We start from the raw sequence: 15,367 nt of genomic DNA, 5'->3' as shown, positions 1-15,367 counted from the left end.
CAATTAATACTGACTACCAACCTTCTAATCCCTCAAAAGCAGAATGAAATTTGGGCTCAGTAAGCGAGCATTAGAAGATGACACACAACTCCAGCTGCTCAGTTGTAATACCGCACCTCTTAGACATGAACATTATAGAAAAAAACCCATGGAAATCATCAAGAAAAACTTGAATTTCTACCTTTTGTTCTCTAATTTTAGCATATTAGAAGAGGGCATGCAAGAAAACAGTATATGAGGATACTCATTCTTGGGAGAAAAGGAAGAATTAGAAAAGCCTAATAGCGCCCAAGGATGAAACATGCATGTTTGAATTTATTTTATCAACTATGACACAAGTTCTTAATCTGGATCATGTCAGTCTCCAAACCACAGGACAGCAGAAAAGAATTTGAGGAGGAGGAAGATGTAGACAGAAAGCAAGTATCAGTTAAGACAAAACCTGAAGAGTTAGGACACAAATGCAGAAGTGTTATAATATAAGAAAATCGAGAAAAATAAAACAAGCCTGAGAAATGGAAGATATCAAATAACTTCAAAGAGGTATTTAAGCATAACAAAAGGAGAAGAGCTGAAGGTTACACAAGAAACCACCACAGGAGCATCAAAATCACAGCTGTGCAAAGTTAAAAAACACACACCATGTCACTTACCTATATCAGGGAGATTTCTCCAAAAAATCAGTTTCTTTGACAACATAAGACACTGCTTTGGAACTTTACCTTTCTTAACTACACTCTTGGTTTGTTTCTTTCAAAGGTGCAGTAATTCACTTATACTGGCACAAGAACACAACAGGAGAAAGAATATGCAAAGACAGAAACAAGAAAAAAGCTTATTTGATTTATCAGACATGAGAAAGCACTCTTCCACTGCAAAGCAGTCAACAATAAAACAAGAGAATCAGAGTTTATCTGTTTGTCTCAAAAGTCTTCAAGAGCTAGTGCTAAGCCAGTAGAGCATTTCCCCAAGACCTGTTACTGTTTGAACCATTTTACAGGAACTTCTACCAACTCTAGCATCAATTTTGCTCTGCTCTCCCAGATTACATTATGAAAAATAACATGGCTAGAGATTTATTTATAGTGTCACATCCAATTTTGAATTGAACAAGGAGCAGTGGCCCTGGCAGGACTGCATGTTAAAGTACAGAACTCATGAAGAACATTTATTTTTCCTTATTCCTTCAGCCACTGATAATTTGTATACTTAGATCTGTTTGGATTTGTTAGGGCTGTTTTTTGTGGGGTGTTACATTTAACGGCTAGAGTAAATTCTTTTGGCTAGTCTCCCATCTTACAGAAAAGAGCACATTCACACTGTCAAAACAGTAGCTAATTATTTACCTGATATTACTCTGCTGTGTATAATGTTCAAGGATATTGAGCAGGACAAGGCTGATAGAATATACATGTTGTCACTGAGTTCTGACTCACCCTCTCTCCCTCTGGAGGGTGACAGCTACCAAGCATGCAGAGGGGACTGGAGACAGGGCAGATGCAGGAATGAGGAACACCATGCCAGGACTTCAGCAAAAGTGGCTAGCAAACATGGCCTGCTCCTGCTGATGCTGGCTGTGAGCCAGCCTCACTGCTCCTGCAGGCTCCTTCAGCTGATGCCATCACAAGCAGCAGAACACTGCACGTGCTTAGCAGCTGGCCAGGACCATTTCAAGATGCTGCAAGCACTCAAAGCAGGTCTGTATGCCTCAAACATGGGCTTCATTTGTCTAGGTTTGAGAGTCACACACAATAAAGAAAGGCACAAGGACACACTGTCATCCAAACCCTGCTCCCACAAGCATTAATATACTTGCTAAACCAAACTTAGAATTATTTTCAGATATATTTAAGTTTGTTTCAAACCAAGAGTCCATTTCTACCATTTGTAAATTTTTGGACCATAGGGGTTTTAAGCTCAAACTCCTGCTGAGAGTTGACTGCATGTGTCTAAGAAATTCCATCTTTTCTCTCAAAAAACATTGCAGTCGAAGATGTAATTTAAATAAGCCAGCTTTTTCATTCCCTTTGGGGGAGGGTGGCAAGGATTTGGGAATTAAAGAGTGAAATTGAGTCTGAGAAGAATGGAGACAAGGAGGTAGAAAGTGTTTTCATTTTTCCTTCTTGTTTCACCCTATCCTCTACTAATTGTCAGTAAGTTAAAAAAAATTCCCCTCAATCAAGTTTATTTTGTCCACAATTCAAACTGGCAGGTGATATCCCTACCCCTACTTCAACCCATGAGCCTTCAATGTTATTTTTCTCCCTCGGTCCAATTGAGAGGACAGCGAGGGCGTAGTTGGGTGGGCATTTGGCAGCTACCAAAGTCAACCCACCACAGGGGCTGAACAGTAAACTTGTTATGCAGAGAAAGACAATATTAACTGCAAGAAGGCACAACCAGAGCAATTTATACAGAAAAATCCTTCCCCTTAGCTCAGAGAAGAATATCTAATAGGATAGCAAGCTAGTTTACCTGGCCATAAAGTAATTCCAACTCAGCTCCTGAGGACAAACTCTTAAGAGTTATTTTTATTACTTTAACAAAAACAATAGAAGACACACAAAAACCCCAAACAAGCCACCAAATACATTGAAAAAAAAAAAAAAAAAAAAGAGAAGCAAGGTGAATGCTCTATAAAGTCTTATAGTATTGCTCACTATAAAGCAAATCATTGGATTCTAATAATGAGTTAAATAGCACTGTTTTCTGATATTAATCCATTGTAAAACAAAATATCTTGGAAAGTTAACATTTGCATTATCAGCGATACCTTGGTTTCTCTTTCAGATGCAAACCTAAAAAAACATTTAGTTAAAATAAGCTTCCCCCCCTCTTAGTGACAGGCCGATAAATTACTTAAACCAAAAAGCACTACCAACAGAAGGCTGACACTGTGTCAGTGGGAATAACTGACAGTTTGATTATTTTCAAGAATATACCACAACTATATTAGAGACAGGAATGAAACTGCATTAAAATAAACTAAAAACACAAGAAGCATACTGTGATTGGTTTAATTCTGTCTGGGTATTAGGACTTGCAAGTCTTTCTGCTAACAATTTTTTTATAATCAGTTCTGTTCACAGATCAAAACCTGAAAGGATAAAATACTTGCTTCCATTTAACTGTATAGAACATTTACTGCTTGCTTAATACAGCAAAGTACGCCATCATTTGATAATCAAGTTCACCAACTACCTTTTCTCTCACTTTTATTAATGAGAAATGAGCTTGAGCATTGTGGGAGACTCTACCTGCATTCAAGACTACTAAGCAAAAGGTTGAGGCATGTTCCCACAGGAAAGTTATCTGTGTAACCCACACTTGGAACTTTTTTTCAAGCTACTGCAGTTACTGCTTGCAGATAAGATAAGGAACGCTTGCATGAGATTTTATGGCAACAGATATGGAAATGATGGTAAGACATCAGGTGACAGAGTTTTATGGCTTTCTTGTACACAAGGCTAAGAATCCCAGCATATTATCCTTCAATCTCAATTTGTAATCAGTAAGCTAAAGCCTACAACTTATTCACTGAAAGGAAAACCACAACAAGAATTAGTAGCAAATTGTTTGGTAAAAAAAAAATACAATGCAAAACCTACATTATAGAAAATCAGAAAAACAAACTGGATGCTATTTAGTAATACAGATTAGCTTTCAAATATTCAATTCCAAGTTCACAATTATTTACAGCAACTAAACAGATTGTATTAATTTGCTTTATTCATTAGAAGTGAAGAAATGGCAACTAACCTTTTAGAAAGGGGTGTGCCTGAAAAATTTGGCAAAAGACTCTGCATAAGGACTTTAGGAGGAAAAAAAAGTAGCTTTAGAGGGGATCTATTATGCTGCTTTCAGAACATAACAGCTTTACTATCTCTTTGCTACCTTAAAAGCAGCAGTGGAAATGTTTTCCTTGTATATAAGGCAACTCTGGTCACACAAGACAAGTAAATATTGATTTTACTATAGCTGAGCTGGGAGCAGAAGTTAATTTCAACAGTCTGCACAGAATGTTTTACGAATTGCTTTAAAAATATTTTGCATTACAAGGTATTAAACCAGCTAAGAACCTTTTAAAATAATCTGAAGCTTAAAATGATTGAGCTGTACAATTTTATCAGGGTAGAAAGTACAGCTGAGAGAAAGAGAAACAGTATTAAAGGCTGCACATCAGCAGCTCATAAAGCCAAGCAGGATGCTTTCTCTCAATGCAGGCCAGGCAGTCCTGAAGCCGTGATGTTGGGGAACAGCTCGGGGCAACCTCATAAAAGCACTGGGCCAGAACCAGTCACCAGCACCAGAGGGAATGGGCAGGGATAGGACCTATGCACTCCAAGTTGGCATATCATATCATATCACAGGCCTTAATTTGGAGTTAATCAGACCCAGGACAGTTAACCCTGAGCAACACTATCTCAATAAAGAGGAGCTGTGCCATAACTACAGTACAAAATCCACAGTGCAGCGAAATTCAGCAAGACAGATACAAGCACTCTGCTTCCATCTGCACAAAGGATCCGGAATGCTATGCTGACTGTCAATTATTAGCGAGGGCTGCCAGTGCACACTTGTGTGACAGCTTTGACTCGGGCAGACACAAGGACAAAGCTGCTGACTGCCACCCTGCCCCGCACGGAACAGCACATTGCCCGATTTCTGCAGAGAACCCTCGAACCATTTGCTGCTTTTCTGAACGCTTCGACAGAAATCCATCTCCGCACGTAACAAGTGTCAGAGTGAAGGCATCTCCTCGCCCTGCAGCAAAAGCCCAGGTTTCACCCGCTGGAAGGCTGAGCCAGGGGATTACCGCAATTCGCTCTCTCAGCTGCTCGCCCAGCGAAGATCAGGGCGCTCCACCCAGACGCCACACAAATGAGGTCACATAGCTGACCACACTGCTGCCAATTCCTGCCCTATTCATCGGGGACGAGGGCAGGAAGCAGATGGAGCCTTCAAGTTAAGGGTCGCAACATTTCGGTGTGAACATTAAAGCCAGCCAGCGGCAGACAATTCACGGCCCGGGGAGCGCGGCCTGCCCGCCCGGCAGAGCTGAGTCACGGGCACCGCTCTGTCCCACACCGAGCACACGGACCGGGGCTGCGGTCCCCAGAGAAACACTCCCCCCCTACAGCTTAAAAAGGGACTCCACGACAGGACAACAGAAAATATTTCCCACTTTTTCAGTACCTATGTGCATTTAAGAGTTTAATATACATGAGAAGAGTTTTTTAAAGTCTTTCAGATCTTGAAAATAAGTTCACTTGAAGACCCAAAAGGCAACGTGATGTAATTACTATGTAAACCTGTTTCTATTTACAACCATGCTGTATTTCAGAACACCTACTTCATCTGCTGCCAAAAAGGAAATATACCATTTTCAAGTGTTTAAAAGCTAGAGTTGTTTGAAATCAAACAGATTTGAGGACCAACACAGCTGTACTAAACAACTAACAAGATCAGAGCCTACAGTAATATGAACAACACCATAAATATTAGTTTGACTGTAGTAACAGCTTGTGTGTGGTCTCAATTTCAAGCTGCTATCAGTGCATATGTCTTGAGGGAACACACACAAATACCTTCCTACCTGAAAGAAAGCTTATTGTTTATAGGCTAGTGCTTCTGAGATTTCCAGAGCCACAAATGGACAGAAGCTAAATGCAGAGTTTCAGAAGATATGCTCTCAAACTATCTATTTGCTTGCAATATACCTCAGTCATGTCATTGCCATGGCCTTTTACAGCTATTGAAAAGTAACACTCATTTCAGTCACTGGGATGGTGGCTGCACAATTGATTCACACAACAAAGTGCAAATTGATCTCGCTTCTGTTTATAACTGTATGAATATAATGACAAAACAATATCTAGTCACATAATGCTAAGATGCTAACACAGATTATTCAATTACTGCAGAGTGCTTTACTCCACGAGTTGACATTTTACAGAAAAAGTTCCACAAGGCAAATCCTTTTGGAGAGTGTCATAGAACCAGCATCTTTTTGTGCCTCTGCAACACAGTTTAAGTAGCCTCCCCTTCAATAACAGCGTGAATTTCATCTGGGCAAGGAGGGAATTGAGGTGAAAAAAATATTTTATTAAATAATCACATCAAATAGTGCCACAACAGTAGAATAGGTATATGTAAATACAAAATAGCCCAATCATTTTCCTGCAATAGTCTCAGAAATTTTACTAGATCAACAAATTATCTCCCATGGCATGGAACAGGAATGAAGAAAGCCCTTTTGTTTGAACAGACACAAAAAGTACAAGATCCCTTCTTTTTTCTCCATTTAAAGAGTAAGCTTTGGTTCCATTTAGGCACCAGTAGCCTACCAGTGCCACTGCACTCCCAGTGTCTGTCACCAACTTGAGAGTTTAAGAGGTTATTAAGAGATTAGACTGTTATAAAGAAGGTCACCCCACCAGATGAGCTAAATTATTTAGAATTTGGTTTTAGACCATAAATTAATCTCTGACAAAACTTAGTTGTGCTGTTTAGGCTTCAGAGAACAGAAGTTAGTCTTATCCACTTTGGTTTCACCCAAACTGATTCATTTACAATTAGTTACTTTATCAGGTGTTAGCTTCAACCTCCCTTCCTCCAGTCCCTGCCAACTCTCACAGCAAGCATACAACCAAAAAAGCCAAAGCCACACCTCTGCTGACTGAAAAGCGTCCCTGTTACTTATATTCTAGATTTCTGTGAAAAACAAAGGACATGAAGAAACAATTACATACACACCCCTTCCAGCTTCTCCACCCATTTTTCCCTGAGTATTTCCAGTACTGCATCATTAAAAATCCTGTCCTCTCAGAGAATAGCCTCTCCACCATAGCGCACATACACACCCCCAATTTACCTTCAGGTTTTTTTCCTCATTTTCTCTTCCACGCCTCTTACCTTCTAGCTTTTTTCAGATTTTTCCCCTCCTATGTGCATTTCCAACACACAAAGAAGTGTGCAAAGCCACAATTCTCTCACAGTCTCCAAATACAGAGTTTTAAAAAGTGAGATGACAATGAATGTGAGACTATGACTCTCTTAAAAAGCAAATGTACACCGCTACACTTTATGAACAAGATTATAATTAAACAAATTTCCTGAAAAAAATCCTGTTCCTTGATTAAGAAAAATTACAACTGCAATTTATCCATCATGATCTATGTTCTTTTAAAAATTGAGGGTTCAACTCAGATTTAAACAGGCTTTAAGAAGCAATCAGTAAACACGGTGCTCAATCATATAAAGCACCTGAGCAGCATGTAGCTGCTACTCACCTAGGAAGTTTATACCTTAGCCTAGACACCTGGAGCCAGATAAATCATCTGTAGACATACAAACATCACCAAATATTAAGTGTGTGCACTTACATGTTAAAAAGACCTGAAGGATTGAGATACAAAACCTCAGAGAGACTGACCCTCCTATTATCCCACAGATGAACATTTCAGAGGTTTCACAACTGAAGTGTTCATCAGTTAACTACATGGCTGGTTATAACTCCTGTCCCAAGTTTATGCTCCTCTAAAAATATGACAAAAAAAGAAGAAAGGAAAAAAACCCCAAGAAATATTCCAAAAAACCCTACACCAATACATGCAGAGCCAGAACAAACAACTTCCATGAACAGCAGCCGAGGTTAAAACCAAGCAGATTGATTTTCTCCTACTGCTAACCTTCCAAGAATGATCAACTGCAGATGTCTCACATTTGAGGGCTGAATACGTGCAGATTTTGAAGAACACTAGATCTCTCCAACCTATAATTTACTGAGCTCTCCAGAGTCAGTCAAAAGCAACTCTGCTCACATTACTGAGTTTTCTTAACATTTTTGTCAGTTTCTTAAGGAAGCTTGGACTGAGCCACAAAGGAAAAGTTTCTGCTCTCAGCTAAACTGGCATATATCCAAATCCAACTCATTGTTCTAGAAGCAAACATACATGAAATCAGAGTCCCAGCCCATCATTTTATTCTAAATTTAGCCATTACATTGATACATCTTCAGAGGATTTTAGTTTTCCTTTCTAAAAACCCATCTTCAGCCTCCAACTTTGTAACAAAAAACCCGCATCAAAAGTCAAGTGGATCAAATTCTTTATTGATCATCACATTCTGCTTTCTCAAAGTTCTGACACCAATTCACAAAAATAAACTGTTTCCATCTGTCAATTACTGTATCTACATAGCATATTCACAGGTAACAGGAATAATCAAATTGTCTTTTTCTTGTCAATCTGTGTTATTTGGCCCCAGTCAAAAAACAGATGAGGCAACCCATGAAACTTCAGTCAGAGTAGGTATGAAAGATGGCAAAAGGAAGAGAAAATCATAATATCCCAAATTTCTTCTTTTCCAAAGCATCCCTCCACAAAACATTCTTTCCAAATTACAGGAAATACAGCTCTCTTGAGATACCACCAAAATGAGGAGAAAAATTTGTGGGGTGTCAAGGAGAAGCTGTAAGTTTGCACATTCAAAAGTACCAAAAGGCACACTAGGCAGAACTGTAAAGAATCAAAATAAGTAAATGCTGAAATCACCAAAATGTAATGCATAGTTTAAGAAAATTAGGGACATGAAGACTTTCAATCAGACAGAACACTAAAATTTCTGCCATGAACAAGTTACTGTTCTAGGTGAAAGGGAAGCCCACGATACAAGCATTACCAAGAGGATCTTATGTCAGCAGGTGTGACACAGCCAGAGCTCACTAAACATTTCAACGGAGCAGCGCCACAGAAAACAGCCTTTCCCCACTCTGTTTCCTGCCATGCCTTCCACGGCCTGCTCTGTTAGTGCAAATGAACTTTTGCAAAGTAAAGAAAAGCAGCCCTCATCAGGTGTAGAAGATAAAAACAGACCCACATGCCAGGATCCTTTAATCTACCACAGCCCTCAGAGCACAGGGAAGCACTCACCCAGCGGAGTGTAACAGGTCTGCCGGTCAGTATCCCGAGGAGCAGCAACCTTGTACTTTTTCCACACAACTTTTTTGGCTGTTTGAATGCTCATGATCAAGCTCAGTTTTTGAATAACAGGAAAGTGAAGATGGAGAGGAAGTACACGCTAGTACCCACGCAAGAACTGCATGCTGGGACTCAAGGGGGAGGGAAGCGCTGGTTTTCCTCTGAGGGTTTGACACATTCAGCCACACAGGGACTGACAGGAACCAGTCAGGAAACCAACCTTTAAAAAGGCTGCACGTTAGCAAGTAACAGACTTCAAGCTAATTGAGATTTCTTTTCTCTATAAAATCAGAGAAATATGCTGTTTTGCTACTCCTTATGAAAACAGGAGGACACTCCAGCTTTCAGAGAACTGGCAAGTTAAATTCTACAAACTGAAAATAGGAAAGCTGATGGCAATTTTCCTTTTCTGTTCAAATCAAAACTTCTGGTCAAACATCATACTAATTTTAAAAACCCTAAGTATTTTTAGTATTCATTCAGTAAAAAGTTTGCACTATCACTATAACACTTTTTCACACATTCAACAGAAGATAAAACCAGAACAACTCTTCAAAGTACGCATCCACATCTTTTAATGGCCTTTCAAAAAAGCACAAGAAATTTTAAACATAAGATTATAGCACAGCAAGGAAGTTGTACAAATAGACCTCCAAGTCAAAAATTACAAACTCTGATTAGGCATGCCCTTACCACTGTGCAGTAATTCCAAACAAGACAGAGCAAGGAACAGTAAAGCAGAAAATTGGTAATGGAGGGCTATGATAAGATCAGAGTTATTTTCAAGTGGGCCTTTAAACTGTGCTAACCACCAGTACAAAAAGCAAATCAAATCCCTCTGTCTTCAAAAGCCTGTCACCAAATTTATAATCAAATGAAGAGGACTCCAAATACTGTAGTTATGAAAGACGTTCCATAAGCCATACTTTTGGATACTGAACTGTACAGAATTCCAATAGTCACAACAAAGTAATGCAAGAGGAGATTAGCTAGAGCACCTAAGTACAAGCACTATGACCACAGAGGAGCATTCTAAACCACAAAATTGGTTTCAAAAGCAGAAAGACAGAGGCTGTTTGATTTGTCTGCCTGTCTCACTGTATCATGCTATAAGACAAATGTTCTGGATACAGCTCTCCTCTCTTCATTAATATCCAGTCACGACAGTTTACTGTATCACACCCCAGACACTATTCAGAGAAGGGAAGGAGAGAGAAATCAAGATCAGATTTTTCTTTAAGTTTTTGTGGGTCAGAAGTTGGTCTTATTTAAATTTGTGGGTTGGATGGCTTTTTCCCCAAATTCAAGAATTCCTCAAAGTTGAAGGCTGAAAGGCTTCACATAAAAGGAGTTCTGTTTCCATTAATAAAGACAACCACACATTCAGGGGGCTAAATCAGACACTTGTATCCAAACCTTTTTGTGAACCATGCAAACAGGACTGAAGTGGAAAGGTAATAAAAGTTTTAAAGCTAGGATTTCTATTTTAGAAACAAACAAGGATGTATTTTGTAATACATATAAATACAAACCTTACTGCGCCAAGCACAAAACAAAAAGACACTGCCAACTCCACCAAACAAATGATGAGAATTAGCAGACAGACCTGCACATATGCCAGAAGCATATGTGCTTTTTTCAAGTTCCTTTTTTTAAGTTTTGATGAGACTGGTCTGAATACCCTAAGAATGTTCTCCTTGTGTATCCAGTACCTCACACCTCAGTCCCTGCCGCTCCAAGGCTCACCCACACTCAGCAAGACTGAGGAATAAGCACAAGTTTCACGAGTCAGCTAGTTTGTGACAACAGTTCTGGGTTCACCACTTCTCAAATGAGGAAGTGATTGCAGTCAGTGAGAGCAGTTACAGAAACACCACTCTGACTCCATCAGTCCCCTGAACTTCATTCAATGTGAAGGTTTTAGCGAAGCTGAGTAAATCATTCATGCACCAGAGCTTCCAGAGAAGCTCAGCCCTCAAGCTCTGCCTGACATCAGCAGCTGCCCCATGAACATCAGAGAAACCACTTTTATCTAACATCAGATTTTACCTCAAAAATCCAACATTTCAACAGGAATATAAACTGAGAATATGTATTAACTTAAGGGGGGGGAGGGGGGAGTTTGTTACACTATGTCTAACTTCAAAAAACAAAAATTTCTTGCCTAAATGGAAATAGAATTACTAGCATGAAATAGTTTCATATCTGAACCCATCTGCAAAGAAGTTAGCTTTAGGATGGCAGGAATATTTTTAAGCTAAATTTTAAAAGTGAAACCATAGCCTTTAGAATATCTGAAGTATTGGGTGTGAAATCCATACATTACTGCAAGAGCAGATAAACAGAAGAGAAATGGAAATTTCTGGTTAAAGTAATCTTTGAAGGTGGCAAAGGAAGACTTTTTAAAAAAGTTTTTAACCTAACTCCAGATCTCAATGTACTAGCATACTCTCTACCCATAAACCACTTCATTCATTAGGAGCAAGATGGTCTTATTTGAACTACTACTGAATTCAACAGGCCATTTATTTAGTAGCTCTCTGACTGGAGTACGTGATCTCTTCTATTCTCTCTGGTGTTGACAGCAGTAATCAAATTTTGTACATGCCACTGGCCCTATTATAGTTCCACAGCAGCTGGCTGGCTGCCTAGGCTTCTTATCATGTATGATAAAAAAGACCAGCCAAACAGACCAGCTGAAACTACTGTGGGAAGACACAAGTAGAGGGAAGCCTAACTAGAAGCCTAGTAAGTAGAAATCATGGCTTTTTATGCTTGCCCATGTATTACAAAGCATGAAGAACAAGGCTACACTCAATACATGACAAGCTTGCTCTAACAGTTTTCAGAAGGACTGGAGGTTGGATGACAATTCAGCCCTTGTTGAAGAGTAGGTCTGAATGGCACACTTCATCTGTGAAACATTACTCATCTAGAGCTTAGTCCAGACAGCAGGGAATGGGAAAGCAAAAAAGCACCTAGAGGTGGGGGAAGGAAAAGAAGAGGGGAAAAAACTCTGATAACTCTACCCATTCATTTGAAGGTGAGCTCATAAATACTTAATATCACTTTTCTATCACAGCCCCAGCATATACACTGTCAGCACAGTGTTCCAGTGTTCGGAGTAAAATTAAGGTTCAGAGAGGCAAACAACAATGGGAGCAGAGGGCAACATCCTTTCATTATGAAACTCCCCTGTATGCAAGACAATCTATAATGAGATTGGTTTCCATTTCTTCTTTGCCTTCTGGGAGCCATCCAGAAGCTTTGAATGCCTTGACTCTGAGAAGAGGAAACTGGCTTCTTTTTCATAATCTGCCTCCTTCCTCCTTCCAGCTGTGTTCCAAGTAGGCCTTGGGTAGTCCTGCTCTGAACTTCCACTCTTCCATTCAAGTCCATAAAGAAAGGCTTGGGTTTATAGCTGAGGGAAAAAACAAATCTAAGGGACTTCTTCTGGGAGCAGAACAAGGAGGTACAAAGTTCCTCCTTCACCCTTTTTCTCCAAGGTGAGAGCCAAGCAAGCCAAGAGTTTTCCTAGAGGGGAAGCTCAGCCTTCCTCAGGGTTCCTGTGTTACCTGTCTAGTCCTACCCTTTATAATATGCTATAATAAGCATTTAGTTAAGAGCGTCTCATGCTGTGGGATTAACACCCCTAATTTTGTTCAGGATGTTTTATTTCACAACAACAACCTGACAACTTTTTTTGCTGACTTGCCATACATGATCTGAATTAGCAAGCCACACAATACTTGTTCCAGCAAGCAAACAAGAGCTTCTAAGGAGATGCTAAGAAGGATGGTAGAGGGGCAAGAGTAACTTGAACAGAAAGTAATGTTGCAAATGCCTGTTGCATTTTGATGCAAACTAGTTATTAGAAACCCACAACACCAGCAAATTCACATGGAGAACACTGGGTTTTTAGAATTTCTATTGAAACCTTGTTTCACAAAGCCAGGTTCATGTAAGCATAAAGCTTTCTACTGAAAAGAACATTATCAATACAGTAAATGCCCTCACTACTGTTGAAGAGGAACAGAGTGTGTGGCAGCCAGTGGAGCACTGCAGCACAGATAACACACAGAGATATCCTCTTGGTGCTCTCACAGGCAGCTCCAACACAAACCTTTCCAGCACACAGTGCTTCAGGCACTTGACACATGGGTCTCGTAAAACTGCATGTTTGTGGCTGCCACAAATAACTGACTCATCCTGCAAAAGAAATAATAGTAGCAACTGTACATAAATTGTAATGCCTTTCAAGAATCACCATAATTTTAGTCTTTTTTGACATTCCTCTTACAGCTTCCCTTTTCCTTTTGTAAAAGGGAATATTTTGAATGTAAATACTGAGAAAATTTGTGGAGCACATTAATCTTTGGAAAGTGTTGTTTACATTATGATCACACCTGTAAAACCCAGCCACATCCAAAAAGCACCTGCTTTTTACAAAATATCCTGGGCTACCTGTTTACAGTAACCCACAGGGGTGACAGGAGGTTCCACAGGAAAAGAGCAGGAGCCTTCTGCATTTTGCTTCTCATTTAAAATGCTCATCACACCTTCCAAAACAAGGCTCCTGCCCATTCACAGGCACCTGTATAAAACAAATCCCAAAGAATCCATGACAGATGCACTGCTCAACACTTGTGTGCTCATGTGCTGGGGCGTAATGTGCATTTCAGCTGAAGCCCAGGCACTGAGCCCTGAGTGACAGCATGCAAGCCCAAGCACAGGAGAGGAGCCATCACTTGATCTGCCCAGCTCCTCCAACAAGCAATCCTGGTGGTTCAGTGTTTCCAAAACCACTTGCCCTGCTGCACTGGGACAGACTGTGTCCAAGTTAGCAGCCAAGCAGCTGTAAGAGCTGCTGGTAAGCAACTCCACCCAGGACAGGCAACTGCCCTCAGCATACCCCACAGCAGTAGGACTGCTGCAGAAAAAGGAATGGCTTCCAAAAAACATGTCATTCCTTTCTCCTTCATATGCCAGGACACAATCCAAAGCTTTGGAAGCAATGGTTTAGGCAAGCGTACGAATAATTTACTTGTACTTTCCTCTCACTCATTTTGTAAACATCTGTTTGTACCTCCAAGAAAATAAATATCTCAAAGCTTCCTTGTAAATCCCACAGTGTTTTTTCCTCAAAGTATCTTCTGACAGATTCTTTTCAAACTCTTCCAGCTTTCCCCATCTAGACTCCACAGGGCTGTGCATTGATGTCTGCCTCAAGCTGGGCAGAGGGGAAGCAAAACATACCATGAAGTCTGGAGAGGAGCTGTGGATCAAGCAAATCTCTCCACTTGCCCAAATCTTCAGGCCTTCACTCCACCCAGCTACAACCACAACCTTCATCCTAAAAGCTAAAACTCTTATCTCCTACCATGGTGGGGAGAAGGAGGGGACATAACACAGTTAAATATAATCACAGGCCCGTTTCAAGAGTGGCACACCCTGGCCAATGACCGCATTCACAGTCAGCAGGGTTGCACCAACACCGCAACTCCAAAGATCTGAAAGTTCGATTTTCCATTTTTTAATGCCCGGTCACAATGCATGGGTGATCAGACAGTACCCTCTAAGACATTAATTCTTTAGCTGTACCATTTATAACAAGCTATGTATTTCCAAACTGACACAGAGTGTCACAAGCATACACATAACCAGTCTTGTTAAAATTAGCGATCAATTTCTTCCACCCAGACAGTCTACTTCCCTTCCTGCTTGCAACAACGTATTCTATTCATGCTTTCCCACAACAAAAAAACACAGAGGACAAAGAGGGACAGCATTGTGCAGAGCTGCCCTGCTTTCTGCAGGAACCACTAACAAAATTCTTTGGACTTCCCAGTCTTTATGCTGGGGATGGAAAGTTTTGCTTACCTGGAAAAGAGGGATATGCACAAAGTCTGCACTAGGAGCCCCAAGTTTCCCTATTCCTTCCTTGAACAAGAATACTCAAGAGAGCTCCCTAAGTTAAACAGGCTGTCTCTTCCTAGTTCAGAGAGCTAAAACTCAGTAAGGAACTATTAGAGGCATGCTAAAACTAAGTCTGTTCCCTATGGACCTTGGTAGGTCCAACACAAACATGTGCAGTTAAACTCCCTGCTCCTCAGAGGACAAATCTGTCTCCTGCCAAGGACCCAAGGCAAACATCCTTTCTGAAATAGCATTGCTGTTATCAGAGTCAAAAAAGGAAAGGAAAAAAACCCTGAAAAATCAACCCAAAACACACCTACTCAGCTCAGTGCAGGGAGGCTGCACTGGGTGTTCAGGACTTAGCACAGTGACACAGCACCCAGCTTGGGTGCAGGCACCCAGCCCAGTCCTAGAGCAACCAGCTTTGAGGGCAGACATCACACCATTCCTTCTGCATGATGCCACAGCAG

The 15,367-nt window shown here is 40.5% G+C and overlaps 1 protein-coding gene across 4 annotated transcripts in view; it reads right to left on the bottom strand.

Moving 5' to 3' along the window:
- UTRN (utrophin) overlaps window positions 1–15,367 on the bottom strand; it is a 340,805-nt gene that overhangs the window by 299,090 nt on the left and 26,348 nt on the right. For 3 of the 4 annotated variants that reach the window (XM_063151511.1, XM_063151513.1, XM_063151514.1), the window contains exon 1: window positions 8,934–9,039. The exons of the other annotated variant lie outside the window; for it this stretch is intronic. In XM_063151511.1, coding sequence (XP_063007581.1) covers window positions 8,934–9,027 — 94 coding nt within the window. In that variant the 5' untranslated portion in view covers window positions 9,028–9,039. Of the gene's footprint in view, window positions 1–8,933; window positions 9,040–15,367 lie in introns of those variants that run through there. 4 annotated transcript variants of the gene reach the window in all.

Source organism: Melospiza melodia, chromosome 3, assembly GCF_035770615.1.
Source record: "Melospiza melodia melodia isolate bMelMel2 chromosome 3, bMelMel2.pri, whole genome shotgun sequence".
NCBI classification, from domain to species: Eukaryota; Metazoa; Chordata; class Aves; order Passeriformes; family Passerellidae; genus Melospiza; species Melospiza melodia.
This window is presented reverse-complemented; position numbering and strand designations above follow the sequence as displayed.